Source organism: Anabrus simplex, chromosome X, assembly GCF_040414725.1.
Source record: "Anabrus simplex isolate iqAnaSimp1 chromosome X, ASM4041472v1, whole genome shotgun sequence".
Lineage (NCBI taxonomy): Eukaryota > Metazoa > Arthropoda > Insecta > Orthoptera > Tettigoniidae > Anabrus > Anabrus simplex.
In genome coordinates this window covers 161,712,247-161,740,168 of record NC_090279.1, presented here as the reverse complement: position 1 = coordinate 161,740,168, position 27,922 = coordinate 161,712,247, and the positions used below count along the sequence as shown (strand labels likewise).

Sequence of the window (27,922 nt, the reverse complement as noted above, 5' to 3'; positions counted from 1 at the left end):
GGGTTCGATTCCCACCTCAGCCATCCTGGAAGTGGTCTCCAGGCGAATGCCGGGATGGTACCTAACTTAAGGCCACGGCCGCTTCCTTCCCTCTTCCTTGCCTATCCCTTCCAATCTTCCCATCCCTCCACAAGGCCCCTGTTCAGCATAGCAGGTGAGGCCGCCTGGGCGAGGTACTGGTCATTCTCCCCAGTTGTATCCCCGACCAAGAGTCTGAAGCTCTAGGACACTGCCCTTGAGGCGGTAGAGGTGCGATCCCTCGCTGAGTCCGAGGGAAAAGCCGAACCTAGAGGGTAAACAGATGATGATGAGTTGATACTCTGCCTTAGTTTTTCTAAATCCGCAAACTGCATATACTTTATAGTAGCCTATATCTAAATCACTAGCAGTGCTGTCCCACGTATAAAGGTACGTGATGAAAGAAAATACCTACTAAACTAGCACAATAGTATTCTTCTTCTTCTTCTTGCGTTAGGGCCTACCAGGGACCATGTTCCAATTTTAATTCTTCATCCGTTGTTGTTGTTCCTTCCTTTTCTTCCAATATTCCTTCATTGTTTCACTATGTTTCTTTTTTCTTTCTTCGGACCACTTTATGCCGGTTTTCTTTGCCTTCCTCCGTTGGAATCCTTCCATCTTTAAAACTTTCTTCACCGGGCGAGTTGGCCGTGCGTGTAGAGGCGCGCGGCTGTGAGCTTGCATCCGGGAGATAGTAGGTTCGAATCCCACTATCGGCAGCCCTGAAAATGGTTTTCCATGGTTTCCCATTTTCACACCAGGCAAATGCTGGGGCTGTACCTTAATTAAGGCCACGGCCGCTTCCTTCCCATTCCTAGGCCTTTCCTATCCCATCGTCGCTATAAGACCTATCTGTGTCGGTGCGACGTAAAGCCCCTAGCAAAAAAAAACCTTTCTTCCTGAAAATTTCTCTTTCTATTACTTCTTCTTCTTCTCTGATGTTGTTTCTTTTCAAGTCTTTTTTGTTCTCTTGAATCCAAGTGGTTGTTGACTTTTCCTTCCAAAGATACGTGAAGAACTTTTTGGTTAATCCATTGTCGTCCATTCTGTAAATATGTCCAAAAAATAGCAGTCTCCTCTTCCGTACTGTTATAGATATGTTTTCTATGTTCTGATAAATTTCGTTATTACTTCTTAATTTCCAAAATTCTGTAGTTTTTAGAGAGCCTAATATTTTCTTATAATTCTTCTTTCTAGTACTTCAAACCTTTCAGGTTAATAATTGAGTACTAAGCATTCACTGGCATGTAAGCATTCTGGTTTCACAATTCTGTTGTAGTGTTTTATTTTAAGATTTTTAGATAAAAAATTTTTGTTGTGTGTATCTTTTGTTATACCATATGGTCTTTCCATAAATATAATCTGAATCCAATAGCTGTAGCTATTAGAACCACAGCTCAACAAAGTCCACACATCTGTTTTGACTGGATTCATGGTCATTGTGGAATATCTGGAAACGAGAAAGCTGATCTACTGGCGAAAGCAGCGGCTACATCTAATTTGGAAATTTCTTATGACAAAACGTCACCTAGCTACGCTAAAAAAATCATAAAAAGAAGCGCGTAATCCATCAATGGAACATTTGGGCTTCTACCACTAGAGGCCAAGTTACCAGAGAAATATTCTTCCCTGAGATTTTCAACCGCCTACAAAGTAACGTGTTGGTGCCAAGCTTTGAAATTATTCAATTTTTGACTGGTCATGGCAAATTTGGTTACTATTTTCATCGATTCAGAATTAATCGTCCTGATGGCTACGTGTGTGTTTGCGGATCCTCATAAACGGTCGATCACCTACTGTTTGAATGTGCTGCATTTGAAAGAAGAACGCATGACTTGAACTCTCATTTGAATTATTGCAACATTGCATTATCAAAACCCCTGTATCATTTGTTTAAGAAGCCGTGCTGTTACAATTATTTATTAACTTCATCCACTTCATACATTAATTATTTTTCATTGTAAAACTGAATATGTATTTTAACTACAACCCTAGTATACTATGTAAAATAGGGTTCCAAACTGCTTTGGATATTCAATAATAATAATAATAATAATAATAATAATAATAATAATAATAATAATAATAATAATAATAATAATAATATGGTCTTTCCATTTTGTGTACCCTTGCCTCTGTAGCAAATTTTTCCAAACAATTTTATTGGATTGTTTCCCCCAAATATTCGAATTGCTTTACCTTTTTGATTGAACCAACATCTGTTCCTAGCAATTTTGGAGCATTTTTTATGTTCGTCATGAATTTTTTTTCTCTGCCGAACTTCTTCCAGAAGATTTACTTGTATTGCTGCATTATTATTATTAATAATAATAAACCTATTTATTGTTCATTTAATAATACTCCTATTTAACTGATCGGCTTAACGACTTCAGCTTACAACATGAAATATTTGTAAATAAATATACAGTATATCCAACCCTAATCCCGTTTCTCTACTTGGTCGTTTATGAAGAGAGTTGAATCTTCGTAGAGAGTTTTTACGACCAAATGTCCTTCCTGACGTCAACCTCATCATAGGATATGCGGTATCTGAAGGCAGAAGGCGAAACCCTGTGCCAGCACATAGCCTACTCCTGTCGAATAGCACCAAGGGGTCTGCTCAATGCTTAACGTCTCCATCCGACGTACGAATCGACAGAGTCTGTGCTCTCACACCATGTCAACATTGCGGAGAGGTCTGGAACTGAATCCAGGTTTCTAGCACGCAATCTAGTGATTAGAAATTAAATATTTGTAAATAAATGAAAGTTTCAAAACGATGGAGGAACTTTTGGAGGGAGTCTGGGCTGCTATAGTCAAAAGAAAAATAAGGCCTACTAAGTGCTCGTAAATGGACTCCCTAGGTCTCGCAAACCTAATAAAAATGGGATCGGAAGACAACAATAATTGACCAATAGTGGATGGACAAAAACTGAATTCAAGGAGCGTAGGTGCAATTAAGTGGAAACATTGCCAGATTCAGGTAAGAGTGCAAGTAAAGACTGTGAGTATCAGACTGAAATAATGTCACTCATCTCAGGTTTATGCAGCACCAGTTGCAGGTTCCAATGGAAAGGAAAGAGATTATAAAAAGTTGTAGAAGGCATTGGAACGGTTACCACGGCCACCATGGTAGTTGACGTTTCGCGATTTCACATTAATAAAACAATGTTCAAGGCTATCCTTTCTTATGAAATAGATGTCCATTAACTTTTACGATACGGCTTACATATCACAGATTTAACAAGAAGTACGGGATAGTGAAAGTTCATACAAATGACAATTGTAAAGGAGTTGGAGAAGGGACTTTTAATTTGTTCCTAAAAGGGAAGTATAGTCTATATACTATGCAGTTGTTACTATGTCAATTGATTAATTCATGCAAATAATAATAATAATAATAATAATAATAATAATAATAATAATAATAATAATAATACTGACCGAGCGAGTTAGCCGTGCGGTTTGAGTCGCGTAGTTGTGAGCTTTAATTCGGAGATGGTGGGAACGATTCCTGTGGTTTCCTGTTTTTACACTAGGCAAATACTCGGGCTGTACCCCAAGTACCATCCCAATTCTAATAATAATAATAATAATAATAATAATAATAATAATAATAATAATAATAATAATAATCACTCAATCATTACTGATCTGCATTTAGGGCAGTCGCCCAGGAGGCAGATTCCCTATCTGTTGTTTTCCTAGCCTCTTCTTAAACGATATCAAAGAAATTGGAAATGTATTGAACATCTCCCTTGGAAAGTTATTCCAATCCCTAACTCCCCTTCCCACAAACGAATATTTGTCCTAATTTGTCCTCTTGAATTCCAACTGTATTTTCATATTGTGATCTTTCCTACTTTTAAAGACACCACTCGAACTTATTCGCCTACTACTGTCGTTCCACGCCATCTCTCCACTGACAGCTCGGAACATACCGCTTAGTCGAGCAGTTCGTCTCTTTTCTTCCAAACTTAGGCTTCAATTTACTTTTGGTACCGTATCAAATTCTATCATATTGGTAAGAATTTTCGTTAATGAAGTGGAATAGGAATAGCTAGTTTGTTCAATTGCATACAGTAACTTTTTTTTATAAAATGTACGATTAGCAAGTGAGACGGCTATCTACATTCTGTTAATTGAAATACTCCTCTTCATTCTCTTTTTAAGGTCTAATAACTGTTTAAACGTATTTAACGACTAATAATTGATGTCTCACTGCGAAGTGACTCAATCCTAACCAAGAAAATAAACATAATTCTCTTAGGCGTTATAAGGCCATACTGCACTGCAGTTATGAAAATCGACACGTCGGAGAAACAAACCACATTAATGAGCAAAGACAAGTCGTTATACTGCTATAATTATGAATAGAAATGTTATTTAATATTTCGAATGATATTCTTCGTGAATACGATATAGAGTAATGTACTAACTAACCGAGGAATTATGTTAGAATAACAGCCACATATCGTTGCTTAGCAACTTTAAAGACAGCAGAGCGAAGCGTTTCCAGATAAAATGATGTGCCTCTTTATTTTGCTCTGACCTAACACATTTTGGAAGTGTAAAATTACGAATATAATCTTTCTTAGAAATATTCGTATAATTTTGTTTCAGATAAAATGAGATATCTTTATTTTCGGCAATCTATGGTGTCTGCCAGTTTAGACGGCGTTGCAAAGCATAACATGTCATTGAAAAAGATAGGGTAGCATCCCGGAGAAGCAGTAGATGTTGATCTATATCTTAAATTAAATACTGTTTAATATCTTACCTCCAATTTCTGCGAAAAATCTTCAGCGATTCTTTCATTCTGCCTGCTGAGTTCCTCGTTCTTTTCCAGGAGTGCTTTCCCTAATTCTGCGGCAAGAATAAGATCCTTTTCCTTTTGCTGTAGTTGGGCGTAAATATCCAGATCCTCTGGATCAGCCGATGGTTGCATGCTTCGCGATTCCATTTCGTAAATATAATCCTCTAAAGCGTATTTTGGCTTCATTTTTTCTCTGTGCATCATTACACAGAACTAATGAAGCCGTAACGGGTTAAAAACGCACACTATGAATTATAAAGCACATTTTCGACGTACACTTCGACAGTGTACGCGACTACTATAAACACCACAAAAACTGTCAAACAAATGTATTCACATTAAGTCACTAAAAACAAACTTCACTGAATGTTTCTCGCGTTATTTCAGATTCCCTTTTTTATTTCGCGAGCAAAATATTAAAGTGTAGTAGCAATATTGTGTTATTAAAATTGAATACTTTGATAAGGCCACTCATTATACAAATATGATCTAATCACTCTGAATTCGTCACTAAAATAAATTAGAGTTTTAATATGCATCTTTTATGTAGTCAATCAGAAAAGTATATGTTATTGCATTTATTAACAATCATAATTGACGATACTGTATGAAAACAAACTGTATATGTCACGTTACCAACAAACCCACGCGGAACGAGTAACAAACAACAACCCGCCAAGCAGCACTTATCACAGCGAACTGTTAGCAGACACCTCTCCCACCCTACCTTACACCTGTCCAGTTCCCCCTCCCACACAGCGCCAAACAGGTATAACAAAAGTTTCTCCTGCTTCAGCACCATCTGTTGGCCAGAGTAGGGACTCCATGAAGCGAAGCTGTTGCGTAACAATTGGTTCCCTGCTGGCTGCCGACCATTGCGACCTGGAGCACTCTCATTGTTCACAAAAATGCGACCAGGAAGTAAGAAGCATTGAATTCATCTTATTGTTCTGTGATATCTAGATATCTGCCAGAGAATGGATTGTTACGTAATGCCTGTTTTGTGAAATGTAAATGTATAGGCAGCTCTATCTTTTGCCTTAGCCTTATCTAGTTTGCAAAGAGGAGCAAGGAACTTCAGATCTGAAAATGACAATGATATAATCGAGTGTCTTATTGCATTAAAACGAAGCCTGTATGGGGATAAGATGACGCCCAATTGTGATCTGTGACGGGACGCCCTAAACCCAACTTTCCTCCCATCCCTCACCCCCCACCCCCAAAATAATAGACAATATGATTCAGAAAAACAATTGCTATGGGAAACCTTGTATATAGATGATGTAAATAGACACTTAAAACCAATTATGTATGATATACAACTTCTTCTTCTTCTTTTCCTACCGCTTTTCCCACACCTGTGGGGTCATGGGTGCGAACTGCGTCGCACATGTGGATTTGCCGTTTTACGGTCGGATGCTCTTCCTGACGACAACCCTACATGGAGGGATGTAATCACTATTGCGTGTTTCTGTGGTGGTTGGTAGTGTAGTGTGTTGTGTGAATATGAAGAGAAGAGTGTTGGGACGGACACAAACACCCAGTCCCCCAGCCAGAGGAATTAATCAGAAGCGATTAAAATCCGCGACCCAGCCGGGAATCGAACCCGGGACCCTCTGAACCGAAGGCCAGTACACTGATCATTCAGCCAACGAGTCGGACTATGTATTATATACCTCCGAATAAAACTTAAATTGTAAATACCATAAACTATCTACTCTGAAAAAAAAAATTAAAAATACAGAATAAAAGAGAAAAAAAGAACAAATACGATAAACCAATAGGCCAAACGCCTACCATCTTCTTATTTCCGCACATCCGTTACCAGCCTCCCAAATCCCGCACTTCAGCTTTAACCTGCCTGAATCTCTTGGCCAGAGAGAAGGCGTTACCTTCAAGGAAGGATTGAAAACATGCTTAAAATAAAAATAAAAAATAAAAAATGGGAGAGCAACGCACGATCTATAAATCGTATGGCTTATAGTGTCGGAAGACATGTGGGATGATGATAATAACCTAGGGAGAGGGTGAAATCCGATGTCGGTGCGTAGCCTACTCCAGCCCCAAGGAGTTTGCTCATAACTTTACGTCTCTATACGACAAATGAATCACTATCAACAGCGTCATATGCCCTCACTCAATATAAACGCTGTGGGGGCTTTCTGTCTCCAATATAGTGATTAGAAATTGTGTACCATCACCTCTCCTACCCTGCCGACTTAACACGGTGTCAGACCAAATAGACCTAACGCCTTAAAGATCACAACCACTAGGCGGACGCAACGCGACCCAGGAAGAGGAGGTCTAACAAGATGTCCATCGGTAGCTTCTTAGGGGAGCATTTGTATAAATAGCGCATTATACACTCATTCAAAAAGTTTAAGAAGAATGGCACGTTTTATATGTATGTATGTTCAGTCCGTCAGCGATTCCGCTGGTGGGATCCTCAACAGCTCTGCCATCGGCTGTCATAGATGGCCTAGGCATCACTAAGGAGGCGTACTAGGGAAATGAGGAGTGAGGTAGTTTTCCGTTTATTTCCTCACCGAGCCAGAGTTGCTATTACATATCAGTCTGCCAAGCCCACTGAAATGCATACACCAACCGACCCTATGAGCAACATTTTCACACCATTCATAGCAGGGACTGGCTGCATAAGGAATGGCATTACTAGCATCGCTCATACCTCAGTCACTTTCATATTGTCAAAGCCAAGGATAAGACAGAGACAGATCTATGAAAGTAACAAAATTGCTCTAGCCTATACCAGAAGACATAGTGCACTGTAAACACTAGGTCCTGCCAGAAAAGACATACGTTTTATTTTATATAGATATATAATATATACGTTTTATATATCTATATAAAATCATTTTTCGTCTGTACATTATGAATATTAATCTGATACTTGATTTTTATACCCAATAGGGTAGGTCGTGGGAAATAACTGACAAAAATGAGGGCTATTGCACTAGACAAAACAGTGGTAGAAGGGGTGGATAAATTATTAGAAAATAGAACTCAGATAATTCAATCAATCAATCAATCAATCAATCAATCAATCAATCAATCAATCAATCAATCAATCAATCAATCAATCAATCAATCAATACTGATCTGCATTGAGGGGAGCCGCCCACGTGGCAGATTCCTTATTTGTTGTTTTCCTAGCCTTTTCTTAAATGATTGCAAAGAAATTGGAAATTTATTGAACATCTCCCTTGGTAAGTTACTCCACTCCCTAACTCGCCTTCCTATAAACGAATATTTGCCCCAATTTGTCTTCTTGAATTCCAGCTTTATCTTCATATTGTGATCTTTCCTACTTTTAAAGACACTACTCAAACGTATTCGTCTACTGATGTCATTCCACGCCATCTCTCCTCTGACAGCTCGGAACATACCACACAGTCGAGCAGCTCGACTCCTTTCTCCCAAGTCTTCACATCCCAAATTTTGCAACATGTTTGTAACGCTACTCTTTTGTCGGAAATCACCCAGAACAAATCGAGCTGCTTTTCTTTAGATTTTTTCCAGTTCTCGAATCAAGTAATCCTGGTGAGGGTCTCATACACTGGAACCATAGGCCTATACTAGTTGGGGTCTTACCAGAGACTTATATGCCCTCTCCATTACATCCTTAATACAACCCCTAGTGAAAGCTGATGCTGTAATGATTAAGAGGGGGTCCCCCAGGGCAGTATTATTGGGCCTTTATTTTTTATATAAATAGGCATATGAATGGTATGGGTAAATAATTGGTTTTTTTTTTTTTTTGCTTTACGTCGCACTGATGCAGATAGGTCTTATGGCAACGATGGGATAGGAAAGGTCTAGGAGTGGGAAAGAAGCGGCCGTGGCCTTCATTAATGCACAGCCTCAGCATTTGCCTGGTGTGAAAATGGGGAACCACGGAAAACTATCTTCAGAGCTGCCGACAGTGGGGTTCGAACCCACTATATCTCGGATGCAAGTACACAGCTGCAGGCCCCTAACCGCACGGCCAACTCGCCCGGAATCACAGTTACGGCTATCAGCAGATGATGCTATACTGTATAGAATAGTAAAGGAGTTACAGGGTTATGAGCACTACAGAGGAACCTAGACAATGTTGTGAAAGGACAGCAGAGCATGGTATGATGTTAAACGGGATGAACAGTCAGGTGGGAAGTTTCACCAAGATGAAAAGTTCTCTCATCTTTAATTAGCAAAATAAAGAGGCACATCATTTTATCTGGAAACCCTTCGCTCTGCTGTTTTTAAAGTTGCTAAGCAATGATATGCGGCTGTTATTCTAGCATAATCCCTCGGTTAGTTAGTACATTACTCTATATCGTATGCCAAATTCACGAAGAATATCATTCGAAATATTAAATAACATTTCTATTCATAATTTTAGCAGTGTAACGACTTGTCTTTGCGCATTAATGCGGTTTGTTTCTCCGACGTGTCGATTTTCATAACTGCAGTGCAGTATGACCTTATAACGCCTAAGAGAATTATGTTTATTTTCTTGGTTAGGATTGAGTCACTTCGCAGTGAGACATCAATTATTAGTCATTAAATACGTTTAAACAGTTATTAGACCTTAAAAATAGAATGAAGAGAATTTTAAGAAAAGAAGAGGAGTATTTCAATTAATAGAATGTAGATAGCCGTCTCACTTGCTAATCGTACATTTTATTAAAAAGTTACTGTATGCAATTGAACAAAGTAGCTATTCCTATTCCACTTCATTAACGAAAATGCTTACCAATATGATAGAATTTGATACCAAAAGCAAATTGAATCCTAAGTTTGGAAGAAAGGAGACAAGCTGCTCGACAAAGTAGTATGTTCCGAGCTGTCAGTGGAGAGATGGCGTGGAACGAACATACACCCCCCTTATATACGAAGGGAAGCAGCTCTGGTAAGTGAATGGAAGACATGTCGCATCAACCCTCAATTACCCTTACATCAGGACAGCAAATTTCAGAAACCAGTGAGACTGAAATCAAGGAACACATCATGGAAATTAGGAGAAAGGCTTGCTGAATCACATTTTAATGCTGATCAGACCTGGAAAGAAGAATGGTCTTCTTCAAACCCTGATCAGCTGGGTTTAGCTTCGCCTTGTTTCAATTTACCTAGAAAGGCATGGACATCTTTGATCAGAATTAGGACAAATCACGGAAGTTGCAAATTCTGGCTTCACAAGTGGGGAAAAGCTGAAAGTTCATACTGCGACTGTGACAATGTCCCACAGACCATCCAAACACTTTGCTACGGAGTGCCCAAGAAAAAGATTTGAAAGAACTATTCAAGATATACACAGTGCCACGGATGAAGTTGTGAACTGCGTGAATACGCTGGGCATTCCATTGTCATTTACCTGATCTGTAAGTACTGTATATAGCTTATTGTAATATTTACATTTCCAATGTATCCTTATTTTGCCATACGAAATAATAACTATGTTGATGGGGGTGATAGTACCTCATGGACATCACTGTAAATACCTAGGTGTTGATAGAAAGAATAGCTGCCTCTGTGGATCAGTGATAGAGTGTCGGCCTCCGGATCCCAAGGGAGTGGGTTCAAACCTGGCAGAGGTAGTCGAATTTTTGAAGGACGGAAAAATGTCCGTTCGACACTCCATGTCGTACGATGTCGGCATGTAAAAGATCTCTGGTGACACATTTGGTGTTTACCCGACAGAAAACATTAAATTAATAGTTCCTTCAAATCTTTTTCTTGGGCACTCCCTCTATAAGTACGGGCCGTGAAAGCAACAATGACATCTATCACCAAATTCGCAGAATAATTAAAACTGAGAGGACTTTTCCTCATGGTGAAACTCACAGCCTGACTGTTCATCCCGTTCACCATCATACCATTCTCTGCTGTCCATCTCACGACATTGTCTAAGCCTTTTTTTTAGTTGCTCACAGTCCTGTAACTTATTTACTACTCTATACAATATAACACCATCCGCAAATAGCTTTATCTGTGATTCCATTTATACTATATACAGTATATAAGAAAGCATAAAGGTCCAATAATACTGCCCTGTGGGACCCCTAATGCACCGTTGAGGCACCAAGCCTCCTTTATAAGGTAATGTAGACCGGGCGAGTTGGCCGTGCGGTTAGGGGCACGCAACTATGAGCTTACATCCGGGAGATAGTGGGTTCGAACCCAAATGTCGGCAGCCCTGAAGATAGTTTTCCATGGTTTCCCATTTTTACACCAGGAAAATGCTGGGAGTGTACCTTAATTAAGGCAACGCCCGCTTCCTTCTCATTCCTAGCCCTTACCTGTACCATTGTCGCCATAAGACCTATCTGTGCGACATAAAACAACTTGTAAAGAAAAAAAACGATTACATCCCTCCATACAGGGTTGGCGCCAGGAAGGGTATCCGACCGCAAAACAGGGCTAAATCCTCCTGTGCGAAACATTTCGGACCCGTGACCCCACAGCGGTAGAAGAATATATATATATATATATATATATATATATATATATATTTTGCTAGGGGCTTTACGTCGCACCGACACAGATAGGTCTTATGGCGACGATGGGATAGGAAAGGCCTAGGAGTTGGAAGGAAGCGGCCGTGGCCTTAATTAAGGTACAGCCCCAGCATTTGCCTGGTGTGAAAATGGGAAACCACGGAAAACCATTTTCAGGGCTGCCGATAGTGGGATTCGAACCTGCTATCTCCCGGATGCAAGCTCACAGCCGCGCGCCTCTACGCGCACGGCCAACTCGCCCGGTGCGGTAGAAGAATAAGCAGATACAAGATGCAATGAGAGGTTGCCATAGTTGTGGATCAAGACATGCTTTGTTATGTGTGTGGGCCCAGTGCTAAGGAAAAAAAAGAAGCGATTGCAGAATAAAAGCGAAGTGAACAGAATTGCAGCGGATGAGGCGACATGGGAGAGAAGAGAAAGGTTGAGACACTTCATCGGTTGAAAAAGAAAAGAAAAATCAGTTGCAAATCAAAGTGAGCTGGAAGTGAAGATTTAAGACGAACATCACAGAAGATGCTGGCCTCATCTGAAGGAATGGAAAACTGAGGATCGGAAAGTCCTGTCTCCAACTTCGCTCAGAAACCATTGGCAGAACTCAACATGCGAAAGTTCGTCTGGACGATTTAACGCATTCACAACAGTAAATTTGTAAGAATACAGATACAGATCCCACCACACAGCGTTGGCGCCAGGAAGAATATTCAGCATTAAAACTAGACCTAATTACGGTACGGGCTGACGAATGAATTTAGTAATAGAACAAGAATAATAATAGCAACAATAATTTTACTTTCCCCCTGTGGGTGGAGCCGGTAAAATACACTCATGGTATCTCTAGTCTGCCGTAAAAGGCGACTAAAAGGGGTCCCAGAGGCTTTCATTTTTGTAGCACTTTTGAACCTGATATTGCTTCCAGTTATTTGTGTCAGGCTACTCGCGTTCATATTTCTTATCCGACCTCCCTTCGTAAATTGTTGTTCTTTTTTCTGTCCCGACAGTATTAGGTTTCCGAGGCCTGCGGAGTCTTTCATTTTTAATCCCTTTATGGTGCTTGTATTTCTTTGACCAATACATTCATTCTAAGCATTGTTAGAACTTTTCATATTTTGCTTATGATGGTTGCCCACTTATACTTTTCCTTGAGTCAATAGAAACTTGATAAACTGCATTCCTTCAGACCATTTACAAATGAAACTGACCCATTAAAGGGTGATGTACATGAAATAGACGCATTAGTGTAAGTAACCACCAAACAAACACTTTCCTTGAAATACACAGTATACTGGTGATTCAAATTTTGCACAATGAATGATGATGACATTACATAGATAATAATAGTTTGTATGTACATACGATAATAAGATTTTTGGCTTTTTTTTTTTTTTTTTTCACAGAGAACTTCGCTCTGCGTCTTGAAAAGATAATCTCGTTTGTTTACGAGTAGGGATGGGGACGATAAATACCGATATTTTCGTTTCGATTTATCGATATATTGATACCGAAAACTTGATTCCATTTATCGTAGAATATATAGGTTTTTCCATGCATGTATCTTTTTCTTGAATAATAATAATAATAATAATAATACTAATAATAATAATAATAAACCAAGATCACACAACAGGAAGCGGATCGGCACAACACCCATGGGCGCCCATAGGATAGTTTGTAGGGGGACCTAGACCTGGTGGTATGTAGTATTTTTAATGTTTTGGAAGATGAATGGTTACTTGTAAGTAGATAAAGTCAGGGATTCGGCGGCCTCCGCCTCCGCAGGCTCCCAGGGGCCTCCTCCTCCGCACGGGGGGCCTTCCCAGGGGCCGCTCCTCCTCCCGCGGGAAATTTGAATTGGTAAACAAAGCCACGTGCTTTTTGACAGCTGTCATCGACAACAACGCATCGCTAACCTCACTGCTGCCATCTTAACGGGCCTAAACCTCAATTCTGCCAACGTAACCTAACTAGCGCGAGATTTGAATAGGTAAACAATGCCATGTGCTTTTTTGACAGCTATTATCGACAACAGCGCATCGCTAACCTCAGTGCTGCCAACTTAACCTCACTAGCGCGAGATTTGAATCGGTAAACAAAGCCACGTGCTTTTTTGACAGCTGTCATCCGCCATCTTTAATCAACAGAGCACCGTGCTGCTATCTTTATCGTAGTAGCGGACAATTTCATCAGTTGTCATCCGCCATCTTTAATCAACAGAACACCGTGCTGCCCTCTTTATGGCTACTACCTCAAGCACGTAGCAGCGGGCAATTTGAAAAGTTCCGTTAGCTGTCATCCGCCATCTTTAATCAAGAAAGCACCGTGCTGCACTCTTTACCTACTTACCTTTGAAATGTGGTGGCGGAAATTTGAAAAATTCCACGTGCTCTTGTTAGGAAACAAATCCACGTGCTTTTTTGACAGCTGTCATAGCCATCTTTAATCAAGAAAGCATCGTGCTGCACGCTTTAGCTACTTACCGTACCTCTGAAATGTGATGGCGGCAATTTGAAAAATTCCACGTGCTCTTGTTTGGAAACAAACCCACGTGCTTTTTTGACAGCTGTCATCCGCCATCTTTAATCAAGAGAGCACCGTGTTGCACTCTTTAGCTACTTACCTTTGAAATATGGTGGTGGCAATTTGAAAAATTCCACGTGCTGTTGTTTGGAAACAAACCCACGTGCTTTTTTGACAGCTGTCATCTTTAATCAAGAGAGCAGCGTGCTGCTATCTTTATCGTAGTGGCGGACAATTTAAAAAATCCATCAGCTGTCATCCGCCATCTTGCATCGCAAACCACAGTGCTGCACTCTTTAGCTACTTACCTTTGAAATGTGGTGGTGGATAATTTAAAAAATTCTACAGCAGCCATCTCTCGACGCTAATTACACAAGATGGCGGCTATACATGACTCCTTACGGGTGCTTACGCAAGATGGTGGCTGCTCTTATGAGACGCCCTTGGGATGCTTGCGCAAGATGGCGGCTATACATGGCTCCTTATGAGACGCCATAAGGGCGCTTGCGCAAGATGGCGACTGCTCTTATAAGACGGCTTAAGGGTGCTTGCACAAGATGGCTTGAGACATCCTAAGGATGCTTGCGCAAGATGGCGGCTATAAACGGCTCCTTATGAGACGCCTTAAGGGCGCTTTTGCAAGATGGCTGCCGCTCTTGTCAAGAAAACTAGCTTAGAGGCTAACGTGCTGTGCTAGTTCATTCATTAAATTTGGGGCTTAAATGCAAAATGTTAAATATCTCGAAAACGGTACGTCGTAGAGCAAAACGGACAAATTTTTTCTGCCTATCACGTAGGTTCGCAGTATCAGGAACATGATAGCATAAGAAAAACATAGTCTAATTATGAGATCAACGGTTCGGTTCCTACTTAGGCTCTTTGGCATTGACAGCTATCTAATTCTACAAGATGGCGGATATACATAGCTTCTTATGAGACAACTTAAGGGTGCTTGCACAAGATGGCTGCTGCTCTTATGAGACTCCCTAGGGATGCTTGCGCAAGATGGCGGCTACATATAGCTTCTTATGAGATGGCTTAAGAGCGCTTGTACAAGATGGCTGCTGCTCTTATGAGATGTCCTAGGGATGCTTGCGCAAGATAGCAGCGACAAGATGGCGGCTATACACAGCTCCTTATGAGACGGCCTAGGGGTGCTCGCGCAAGATGGCGGCTGCTGTTATGCATGCGGTAGAGGGCAATTTGCAATTCTACGTGCTCTTGTTTGTAAAATTCTACGTATTTTTTACAGTTCTCATCTTTAATTAACAGAGCATCGTGCTGGTATCTTTACAGCACTAAACCTCATACCTTTGAAATGTGGTGGCGGGTAATTTGAAAAATTCTACGTGCTTTTTTGACAGCAGCCATCTTTAAACAATAGCGGTTATACATAAGCTGTTAAGGCATCCTCTTATGTCAAGGCATAGCTCTATCGAACAAGTTTAAACCTGCATCGCGAAGGTAAGAGTGTGCAGCAATAACATCATTGTGCATGTTTAGACTTGCAAATCACAAAAGAAGTGATTGAAACATAACAAGACTAGAATCGAACACTGCATTCGATGTCGTGTAACTTCATCATGTGATCGGAACATTAACTGATGTGTTCTGAACACTAAATAAGTACATACATACATACACTATCATTATAGACTGTTATGGCTTTCAGCGTTCAGTCTGCAAGCCTCTGTGTATTTCGAATTCCATTTCGTTCGCCCAGTTGTTTCCAAGGAGTCCCTCGCCTGTCAAATGGGAGTGGGACTCCGTTACTCCCATAGGTCCGAGACTTGCTTAAAATGTTCTGAGCTCGGTAGATTCATGAAGCAGGATGCTACCCTACTTACACATAGTCCAAGCGAGGATCTCTCCTCTAACGGGTTATGGACCACCGGTGGATTGTATAGTCCTAGCCACCTGAGCACAAGGAGGGTCAGGACTCAGAATATGTCCGAGATGCCCACTCCCATTCCATAGTAACTGGTATCCCGACTCTCAGGACCACTTACTAGGCCACTCAGTCGTTGCCCATGGTTCACGAACTAGGACGTGACTACAGTAACCCACAAACATGAACATACATCAAGACTAAAATAGAACACTGTACTCGATACATGTGTTTAGAACATGTCAGGGAATACCTTTGTTCTAAGAAGATGAGATTACCGCACATTCCTTGAAAGGCTATGCAAATCACAAAAAAGTGATTGAAACATAACAAGACTAGAATCGAACACTGCATTCGATGTCGTTAACTTCATCATGTGATGGGAACATTAACTGATGTGTTCAGAACACTAAATAAGTAATCAAGACTGAAATAGAACACTGTACTCGATACAACATGTGTTTAGAACATGTCAGGGAATACGTTTGTTCTAAGAAGATAAGATTAACGCACATTCCTTGTAGGGCTAATAGGCTAAAGACCTAATGTGCCTCTCCTCTCTTTATCCGGGCTTGAGGCCGGCTCTACATCTAGAGGCGTAGTTAACACCCTAAGGAAGGGAGAATGTTGGAAAATAATCTATACGAATATAGCTACTCGATCGACTGTATACTACAGAAGGATGACTTAGGTGAGGGTAAGCGCTGGGAATGTAGGAAGGTGTTGAAGCTGTTGTACTGTCGAGAGAGAGAGCTATTACTTAATAATACCTACACGACGTAATTCATGCTCTACTTCAAAAATATCTGCTTTGTACTGTGTGTAATCAGCATCATGATAGGCTCTTAGCAGTTGCAAACGTTTTACGAGTACGTTGGGGTCTTTACAGTATCTTATGTCTACATAGGGTAACAGAGGCTTGTTGTGAACTTTGAGTCTATATGCAGACAGTTGATGTGTGGGGACTTGTTTTGATGTAATGCGTGCTTCAGCAGTAGCGTTTCTAGGTACAAACTTAACTTGTTTCGATAGCAATGAAATTTTCTTCTTCTTTATCCTGCATCTCTTCTTGAGATGTTTGCACTGCGACAGAACGTGTAGTAGGCTTAGGATATGAAGTAAAATCATCAAGCTGTAACGGCAATGAAACATTGAGATCTTCTACTTTCTCTTTACTACTGTTTTGATCAACATCATTATCCTTATTATCATAATCATGATAGTAGTATAATACAGGGATTCGGCGGCCACCACCTCCTCCGGGCTCCCAGGGCTCCCTCCACCACCCGCGGGAAATTTGAATTTTGGCGCGAGATTTGAATTTGTAAACAAAGCCACGTGCTTTTTGACAGCTGTCATCGACAACAACGCATCGCTAACCTCACTGCTGCCATCTTGACGGGCCTAAACCTCAGTAGTGCCAACTTAACCTAACTAGCGTGAGGTAAACAAAGCCACGTGTTTTTTGACAGCTGTCATCGACAACAACGCATCGCTAACCTCAGTACTGCCATCTTGACGGGCCTAAACCTCAGTAGTACCAACTTAACCTAACTAGCGCGAGGTAAACAAAGCCACGTGCTTTTTGACAGACAACAACGCATCGCTAACCTCAGTACTGCCATCTTGACGGGCCTAAACCTCAGTAGTACCAACTTAACCTAACTAGCGCGTGGTAAACAAAGCCACGTGCTTTTTGTCAGCTGTCATCCGCCATCTTTAAACCACAGAGCACTGTGCTGCCCTCTTTATCGTAGTAGATGTAAATTCGTCACCTGTCATCGGCAGTGCTGCCATCTTGGCGGACCTAAACCTTAGTGCTACCAACTTAACCTCACTAGCGTGAGATAAACAAATCCACGTGCAGCTGTCATCCGCCATCTTTAATCCATAGAGCACAGTGCTGCCCTCTTTAGCTACTTACCTTTGAAATGTGGTGGCGGATAATTTGAAAAATGCTTTTTGACAGCAGCCATCTTTGAGCACCGTGCTGCCCTCTTTAGCTACTTACCTTTGAAATGTGGTGGCGGTAAATTCCACGTGCTTTACAAACCTATATGCTTTTCTGACAGCTGTCATCCGCCATCTTTAAGCCGGGGAGAACAGTGCTGCAATCTTTAGTTGAAATGTGGTGGCGGCAAATTCCACGTGCTCTTGTTTGGAAACAAATCAACATGCTTTTTTGACAGCTGTCAACCGCCATCTTTAATCACCGTGCTGCCCTCTTTAGCTACTTACCTTTGAAATGTGGTGGCGGTAAATTCCACGTGCTTTACAAACCTATATGCTTTTCTGACAGCTGTCATCCGCCATCTTTAATCCAGAGAGAACAGTGCTGCAATCTTTAGTTGAAATGTGGTGGCGGCAAATTCAACGTGCTCTTGTTTGGAAACAAATCAACATGCTTTTTTGACAGCTGTCATCCACCATCTTTAATCACCGTGCTGCCCTCTTTAGCTACTTGCCTTTGAAATGTGGTGGTGGTAAATTGTACGCGCTCTTCTTTGGAAACAAACTGGCAATTTCGTTAGCTGTCATCGGCCATCTTTAATGAACAGAGCACCGTGCTGCCCTCATGCGGGGCAATTTCGTTAGCTGTCATCCGCTCGCATACCCGCAGTGATGCATGTTTAGACTTGAACACACACATACTACTGTTCAAAACTTATTACAACTTGAACTGCATACTAGTGTTCGATGTTGTTGAACACTGCATTGTATAACTAGAATCGAGCACTGTTTAGAAAGAAAAACAAAATATCTTCTCAACATACTTACTAACTGCTCTTCTACCTCTATCAAGCTACATCTCTATCGAACGTGCATTGCAAAAGTAAGAGTATTGCAAGTTTAGACTTGAACACATACTACCGTTTATAGTTCGATGTTGTTGAACACTGTATTGCAATCAAACACTGTTTAGAAAAAGAAAAAGAATTCTCTTCTCAACATGAGCTAGACAATAACATACTTACGAATCTGCTCAACACCTTCTTTCTTGCTTTTCTTCTTTGAGTAATAAACAAAAACTCTATCTTGCAAATAAGGAGCGGGAGGAAGGTAATACCTAATGTAAAATAAAAGAATATGCTAATTCTACATTATTTATTTACATCTTGTATGTACAAGTTTTATCTCGAATCATTTTACCCTAGTGATGTTTGCGTACTTCTCGATGCAATTCTTGTATGTACAAGTTTAAACTTGCCGTACTACGCTCTCAGCGTACCTCTCCCTACAATATGTACAGTGAATTGTGATATAAGAAAGCGTAACATAAGTACACACCTCTAGCATAATGTTTACACACACATCTGCTTTATGTAAAGTAGTACCTATCAATACTACTATGCCTAGAGTGTTGGTAGAATTTGGAATGACAAACCGTTTGCAATCATCACTATTAAGGGCTACCTTACTAATTAAATGAGTGTACACCTGGTGCTTCTTGCTTCTAATGACGGACATTTGCTTATGCAAAACAGGCGGATTACTTTTAATGCAATTGTTATAGTTTTCAAAACTTAGCTGATTCTGAACGACATTCTTTTTAACCCCCTTCAATCTCTTTATTTGTAATTCATTTAAGAGTTTTATGCAATATGACTTGGATTTAGTACCTACAAATGCATCGATAATATTCCCAGCACATTCATCTTTCATTTTACCTAGAACCTTTTTGTTCACTAGCGGTAGATGATATTGATTATTTGCAGGATAGTTACTTGTATCAAACCTACCCAAGTCTGGCTTTATATCATTGTAATAGTCATCAGTTTTGATTTGATAAATAAACGAATCGGTATCTGTGTAGAGCAATTGCGCATTATGCGCGTACTTCTTCATCATATAATCGTAATGGAATTCATACATGAGTGTTTTAGCCAATTCAAGTACTGCAAAGCCGACGTAGGTAGGTTTGTCATATTTAAGCTTAACACGATTCATCTGTATAATAACTAAATTCTCATGTATGATGGTGCAGCTGTGGAAATTTGGTTTACTTATTAAATAGTTAGCACCATACCTTTTCTTAATATTTTCCCAGTTTGTAATCAATTTCACATCAACGCGTTTGTCAACATTTTCCATAGTCTTACCAAACACACTGTTATTCATGAGCTTGTAGAAATCTTTTTCAAACTCGTTAACCGCATTCGTTCTTAAATTATTGTTCAGATCGATATATGGCTTTAGCCATGGTGACTGATTAAATTCTAGTACGCGATGAATTTTGGATAACTTCAAACCATGCTGCAAACACTGTTTTATATTTCGGTAATGAATGATATACTTAGATTTATCGCACAAATTAGCAATGAGCATTTTCGTCGTTGATGCGATGTACGGGGGCTTCATATTTTCAGGGCAGAACGGTAAGTCATTATGAGAAGTGTGTAACTCTTTAGGATACTGTAAGTCAACTTCGAGGAAATAGCCTTTATCAGCTTCATCGCCTAGGGCGTGTAGCTGTAAAGCATCAATTTCGCACTGCGTTAGCCAGCGGAAACCACTCACCAGTAGATGCTGACTCATCGCTCACCCATACTGATTATTAGCATCGAGATAAACGATATACTGAGATTCCTGACTAGAATCGAAACTCGGCATGTACTTATTATTTGCCTTGGAATACCGCCCGCTGCACACTTAGACCGTCTCGAATAGATGATTTTATAAAGTGCACCATATCAATATCGGTTAGCAGTTCCAAATTCACCTGCGTGTATTTTAACATCGCGTCCCAACTTAACCCAGGTGCGGTGAAATACAGACATGGGTCAAGGCTGTAGGTTTTCTAGCAAACACAGCGAAAATTTTCAAAAACATCAGCTAACAAAAGTACATCTGTCTTTAAATATAAATCGGAGTATTCACCCAGCGTTTGAATGTGGAACTGCTCCCAGATATGTTGTGCATGTAAATAGTCATCATCACTAATATCTGCTGAATTCAGCGAGCTGTAAAAGGATTGTTGCGATGGTAAGGCACGTTCTTCGAGGCGTTCTAAGCAGTCAAGATATTCATAACAAAAAACACCCTTACGCCGAAGTAAATTAAACTGCGCTTCTTCGGGAAAAACGCGTCGAATTTCTGTAAATTGTTCAGGCTGTAAATGACTAGAAAGTTTATCAAGGCTACTCGCCATAAAGCGAAACGAGTCAAGGAATCTCAGTTTTATAGAATGCTCAGCATCTACTTTTACAGACTTTGCAAACGCAATGTACCGCTCTTTATTCTGAGGGATTATATCTACTTTTTCATCTGAAGCTCCAAATTGTGAAATGATGAAATGAGAGTCGTAACCAGATAAGTTATGAAAAATTACAGGGATAAATTTAGGAACTCTATACTTAAGATTACAGCTATAATGTGCGGCACATCTGTAGAAACCAGTTAAATGATCATGATCAAAAACTTTAGGGTAATTTTCGGAAAATTCCCCATCACAAATGCTACACTTTGTAGCACGTTCATGATCATTTAACTGAATTTCGGTGAGTGACTTCATAGGAATATTACTATTTAGAATACGACCAAGACGAACTGCATCACTTTCAAGTCTTTCTAAAATACTTTAGCAGCATCATGTCCTCGATACAGCTCTAACTTGTTAAGCGTACTATCGTAACTACACTTGATGTAATACGCGAAGCTATACGGGACATGCATGTGCGTATTATTAGTGAAAGAGTTGTCAGGATTAGGTAAGCATGTGTTGCATGGCGTGAGGATGGCTTCAAAGTCTGCATAAATCACGAACGGTACCCACATCTGCTTGTGAAAATTTGTAAATTTTAAAACATTATTGCCTGTAGTAGGTATCTCTGTACGTACATGATTGCAGTCATTCTTGGAATGCTTCGTTAACTGATCTTCAGTTCTAAAATACTGCAAGCATCCATCACATAGCCACTTTTTACACCTTTCTTTGGATAACTGACTACCAACAAGTCTACTCAGATTTTTAATCCAGCAAAAGTGGCTATTTTCACTGTTTTCAATATAGAGTAAGTTAACATGAGTACTCTTCTTATGACATGTATAATACAGAGGACCTACTACAGACTTTTTCTCTACCCCATACACATTAATGCTAATGTTATTTAGTTCCTCAAAGCGCTTAATATCCTTTATCTGCACAGGAAATTCTATACTATCGAAATTTAGTTGCGTTGAATAGTGTGGATACGATGATGTTCTCTTAGCTACGTCTGATTTCGCAGGATTTAAAGCCAACATCACCACCCATGCAAAACATGCTTCATCATTGTTTTGGATGTTTACAACAGCTTCTTTTCGCTGAATCCATGTCGGCAGCTCGATGTACGATGAACCTCGCATGGGATTGTACTTACTGATGTTAACTTCTAGATACATTATTTCAACTAAAGCCCACCCTGATTCCTTTTCCTGAAATTCCTCGCTCTTAGTTGAAATAATGTTAGAGGCATCCCTAAGTACATCACCAAAATTAGTCGACTCACTTATGACAAATTCTTCGTATTAAATGATTTAATGTCCGTTATTTCGGATTCATCCGTGCTTTTAATGTACAAGGCGAAAAGTTCAAAATTAACTTTAAATAAATTATGATTGGACAAAGATTTGGCAAGAAGCTGTTGTACATCCGGTTGAACGCAATTTAAAAAGTTTGAAGTGCTCTGAAACTTTTGACTAGTGCGAATTCTGTAACTAGCAATCCTACTTTTAAATGCTGTATTAATTTCCTCGATGTTTGCGTTACTACCACTTCTACATGCATTATTTTTATGTGCATTACTCCGTAAGTGTCCCTGAAAATGCGAAGATGGTACATCAGTGTTACAGTGCTCGCAGTGAATAGTTTGAAGTTCATGATTTTTTCTAGGTTTTTTACTACTAGTACTTTCTACAGCTACATCAGTAGCTGCACGCTTTTTCCCTACTACTACCTGAGGGCAAGTAGATATTTGATGTACCTCTACTAAGTGAGCCTCGTATCGCTCTACGTTAGCGAAATTACACACTACAAACTTTACATAAAGCAGATGTTATGCTAGGGTGTTTTGATTTCATATGGCCCATGAAGTTATCTCGCCTTGTAAACGTTACATTACATTCCTCACAGCAGGGGAACATCTGAAAAGAGAACAACCAATAGAGATTAGGCGAAAGTTACGATGTTCGGAAGAAACCAAGTTTCAACGTATAGAGGTCGGACATGGCTGTGAGTTTGAAATTATAAGATTAACCTCTTCTATAGCATGAGGATTGAAGAGAACGACTATTTATAAATAGACTAAAGTTACGATGTTTTAGAAGAAACCAAGTTTCAGCCTGTTGAGATCAGACATAGCTATGTGTGTTTGAAATTATAAAATTAACCTGGTCTATAGCACGAGGATTGAAGAGAACGACTATTTATCAATAGACTAAAGTTACGATGTTCGGAAGAAACCAGGTTTCAATGTATAGAGGTCGGACATTGCTGTGAGTTTGAAATTATAAGATTAACCTCGTCTATAGCATGAGGATTGAAGAGAACAACTATTTATGATTAGCTTAAAGTTAAGATGTTCGGCAGAAACCAAGTTTCAACGTATAGAGTTCGGACATTGCTGTGAGTTTGAAATTATAAGATTAACCTCTTCTATGACATGCAGATTAAAGAAAATAACTATTTATCAATAAAGTTACGATGTTCGGAAGAAACCAAGTTTCAGCCTGTTGAGGTCAGACATAGCTATGTGTGTGTTTGAAATTATAAAATTAACCTCGTCTATAACATGAGGATTGAAGAGAACGACTATTTATCAATAGTCTAAAGTTACGATGTTTTAGAAGAAACCAAGTTTCAGCCTGTTGAGGACAGACATGGCTATGTGTGTGTTTGAAATTATAAAATTAACCTCGTCTATAGTATGAGGATTGAAGAGAACGACTATTTATCAATAGATCAAAGTTACGATGTTTTAGAAGAAACCAAGTTTCGGTCTGTTGAGGACAGACATAGCTATGTGCGTGTTTGAAATTATAAAATTAACCTCGTCTATAGTATGAGGATTGAAGAGAACGACTATTTATCAATAGATCAAAGTTACGATGTTTTAGAAGAAACCAAGTTTCGGCCTGTTGAGGTCAGACATAGCTATGTGTGTGTTTGAAATTATAAAATTAACCTCGTCTATAGCATGAGGATTGAAGAGAACGACTATTTATCAATAGACTAAAGTCCCGGTGTTTTTAGAAGAAACCAAGTTTCAGCCTGCTGAGGTCAGACATTGCTGTGAGTTTGAAATTATAAAATTAACCTCGTCTATAGCATGAGGATTGAAGAGAACGACTATTTATCAATAGACTAAAGTTACGATGTTTTAGAAGAAACCAAGTTTCAGCCTGCTGAGGTCAGACATAGCTATGTGTGTTTGAAATTATAAAATTAACCTCTTCTATAGCATGAGGATTGAAGAGAACGACTATTTATCAATAGACTAAAGTTACGGTGTTTTAGAAGAAACCAAGTTTCGGCTTGTTGAGGTCAGACATAGCTATGTGTGTGTTTGAAATTATAAAATTAACCTCGTCTATAGCATGAGGATTGAAGAGAACGACGATTTATCAATAGACTAAAGTTACGATGTTTTAAAAGAAACCAAGTTTCAGCCTGCTGAGGTCAGACATAGCTATGTGTGTGTTTGAAATTATAAAATTAACCTCGTCCATAGTATGAGGATTGAAGAGAACGACTATTTATCAATAGATCAAAGTTACGATGTTTTAGAAGAAACCAAGTTTCGGCCTGTTGAGGTCAGACATAGCTATGTATGTGTTTGAAATTATAAAATTAACCTCGTCTATAGCATGAGGATTGAAGAGAACGACTATTTATCAATAGACTAAAGTTACGATGTTTTAGAAGAAACCAAGTTTCAGCCTGCTGAGGACAGACATAGCTATGTGTGTTTGAAATTTTAAAATTAACCTCTTCTATAGCATGAGGATTGAAGAGAACGACTATTTATCAATAGACTAAAGTTACGGTGTTTTAGAAGAAACCAAGTTTCGGCTTGTTGAGGTCAGACATAGCTATGTGTGTGTTTGAAATTATAAAATTAACCTCGTCTATAGCATGAGGAATGAAGAGAACGACGATTTATCAATAGACTAAAGTTACGATGTTTTAGAAGAAACCAAGTTTCAGCCTGCTGAGGTCAGACATAGCTATGTGTGTGTTTGAAATTATAAAATTAACCTCGTCCACAGTATGAGGATTGAAGAGAACGACTATTTATCAATAGATCAAAGTTACGATGTTTTAGAAGAAACCAAGTTTCGGCCTGTTGAGGTCAGACATAGCTATGTGTGTGTTTGAAATTATAAAATTAATCTCGTCTATAGCATGAGGATTGAAGAGAACGACTATTTATCTATAGACTAAAGTTACGATGTTTGAGAAGAAACCAAGTTTCAGCCTGTTGAGGTCAGACATAGCTATGTGTGTGTTTGAAATTTAACCTCGTCTATAGCATGAGGATTGAAGAGAACAACTATTTATGATTAGCTTAAAGTTACGATGTTCTGAAGAAACCAAGTTTCAACGAATAGAGGCCAGACATACCTTAAAATCTTCGCACTGCAGACTGTTACTCGGATGAATAAAATGCGTACTTTCAAGCCTGTAACTCGAATGATAATATTCTGGTCGTATCTAAAAAGAAAAGAACAAACATATATGAATGTAGTGTAGGGTACATCAGCTAACCTAGCTATCTTTACAACTCAAAGTTCGAAAACATACCTTAAAAATGCATGTGCTGCAGAATGTTACTCGGATAAATAAAATGCGTACGTTCAAGCCTGAAACTCGAATGATAATATTCTGGTCGTACTTAAAAAGAAAAGAACAAACATATATGAATGTAGTGTAGGGTACATCAGTTAACCTAGCTATCTTTACAACTCAAAGTTCGAAAACATACCTTAAAATGCACGTGCTGCAGACTGTTACTCGGATGAATAAAATGCGTACTTTCAAGCCTGTAACTCGAACGGTACCTAAAAAAGAAAAGAACAAACATATATGAAGGTATATGTCTATTACCTAGCGTAGACGTTGCTTTGCAAACAGTAACTAACAGTTCTGACTTCCCTTAAGATAAAGGCTGAAGAATAATATTCACAGCAGACAGTACTTAGACGGGAGATGTGTACGTAATAAACGCATACAGAGAACTGTGAGCGCTTCACGCAGACTGCAGCGAGTAAATATGCTGCTTGTTACCAAGCGGATGTGAAGGTCGCTGACAACTGCAGTACAGTTGGAAATAAATGTTTATGCAACAAGAGCTCTCCTGAGGGTCTTACGTTGAGTTCTGCAGGCTGACGTATTTAAGCCGGAATCGAACCTGCTGTTGATGCCGAGGTGTCAGAATTTAAGAGTTCTGCAGCGGATCGAGCCTTGGAAAGTTAGCGCGCGATCCTCGACCTCTGGACTTAGACGGGAGGGTACTAAGCTACATCCGCGGTATTCCTTACCTGTAGGCACTTAAAAGTATTGAGCTAAAACTACATTTAGCTAGATCATGTAATTACACGTTATGACGATCGCGCAGGCCCCCGCCTAGCATTTGCTATTTTTTTACGGCTTCCGACAGTAGGAGTTCGAACCTGCTATCTCCCGAAGTAGCGGGAATGATTGAAGAGTGTTGAGGGTGATTCATTTGTCGGATGGAAGTGATAAGCCTTGTGCAGGCTTCTTCGGTAGGAGAAGGCTATGTGCCGGCGCTGGGATATCTAGTTATAAAACCCGCTACAACAAATTTATCGCGTATACTGCGATTTAAAATCCTAGTCAGGAAGGGTAACCGGTCGTAAAACTATGGTGTATGATCTAAGAGGCGGGGTGTGCAAAAAAGCCAGCATTAAGTAAGGGCTGTTGATAGGGGGCGTTAAACCTTGTGCAGACTCCTTCGAAAATGATTTTGAGTACAAGACGTTGATGGTGATTCATCTGTCGGATGGAGGTAATAAGCCTTGTGCAGGCTTCTTCGGTAGGAGTAGGCTATGTGCCGGTACCGGGATATCTAGTTATAAAACCCGCTATAACAAATTTATCGCGTATACTGCGATTTAAAATCCTAGTCAGGAAGGGTAACCGGTCGTAAAACTATGGTGTATGATCTAAGAGGCGGGGTGTGCAAAAAAGCTAGCATTAAGTAAGGGCTGTTGATGGGGACGTTAAACCTTATGCAAACTCCTTCGAAAATGATTGTGAGTTCAAGAGTGTTGAGGGTGATTCATTTGTCGGATGGAGGCGTTAAGCTGTGTGCAGGCTTCTTCGGTAGGAGTAGGCTATGTGCCGGCACCGGGTTTTACCCTCTCCCTACTATTGTATATTACATTCTTAAGTAGTTTCGAGGGCGTGCAAAAAAAAAGCCAGCATTAATAAGGGCTGTTGATGGAGGGGTGTTAAATCTTGTACAGGCTTCTTCAACAGGAGTAGCCTACATACCGGCGCCGTGCGGGCTCTTTCGATAGGAGTGGGCTATATGCTGGCACTGTGTTTTAACCTCTCCGTACAATCATGATATTTTATGTTAGGAGCTTACACGGGCTGAATGCTACTCAGCTAAGAAGACGTTCCGTGAGTTACAAGTAGCTTATCACCACGCAGTGTCTTCGTTCAAGGTTACTACAGCCGGAAGATGCGTGTACAATTTCAGCCAACACATGCATTCTGCACCTCGCTCTGAATGACTGCGCCGATACAACTTCAAAGACTGTGGAACAAAAAAAATGTAACCTATAGCCTACAGTTTGGTTTAGTGTGCATGCCTCTCACCCGGTAGTCTCGGGTTCGATTCTCTTGGGATTAAAAATATGTTTTACAGATTTTAAATCGCAAGAATTTGTTTTAAGACTAGTTGCCCTTCCTGACGCAAAACTGGCAGTATCTAGCCTCTTACATCATACACTATTGTTTTCGACCGGTTGCCCTTCCTGACGTCAAAGAACTCGGATTAAGAATTTGTTTTACAACTAGATGCTCTTTTTAACACGAGAATCGGGGTTTTACAGCTAGATACACATCTTAGATTTTAAATCGCTGTATCACGAACTATTGTTTTACAGCCGGATGCCCTTCCTGACGCAAAACTAAGATTTTAAATCGCAAGAATTTGTTTAAGT

The 27,922-nt window shown here is 39.9% G+C and overlaps 1 protein-coding gene across 1 annotated transcript in view; it reads right to left on the bottom strand.

Moving 5' to 3' along the window:
* Window positions 1–5,517, bottom strand: part of LOC136886418 (bicaudal D-related protein homolog) — a 396,778-nt gene extending 391,261 nt beyond the window's left edge. The window contains exon 1 of the mRNA XM_067159190.2: window positions 4,799–5,517. Coding sequence (XP_067015291.2) covers window positions 4,799–5,038 — 240 coding nt within the window. The 5' untranslated portion in view covers window positions 5,039–5,517. The remainder of the gene's footprint in view (window positions 1–4,798) is intronic.
* Between the last annotated feature and the right edge of the window lie 22,405 nt (window positions 5,518–27,922).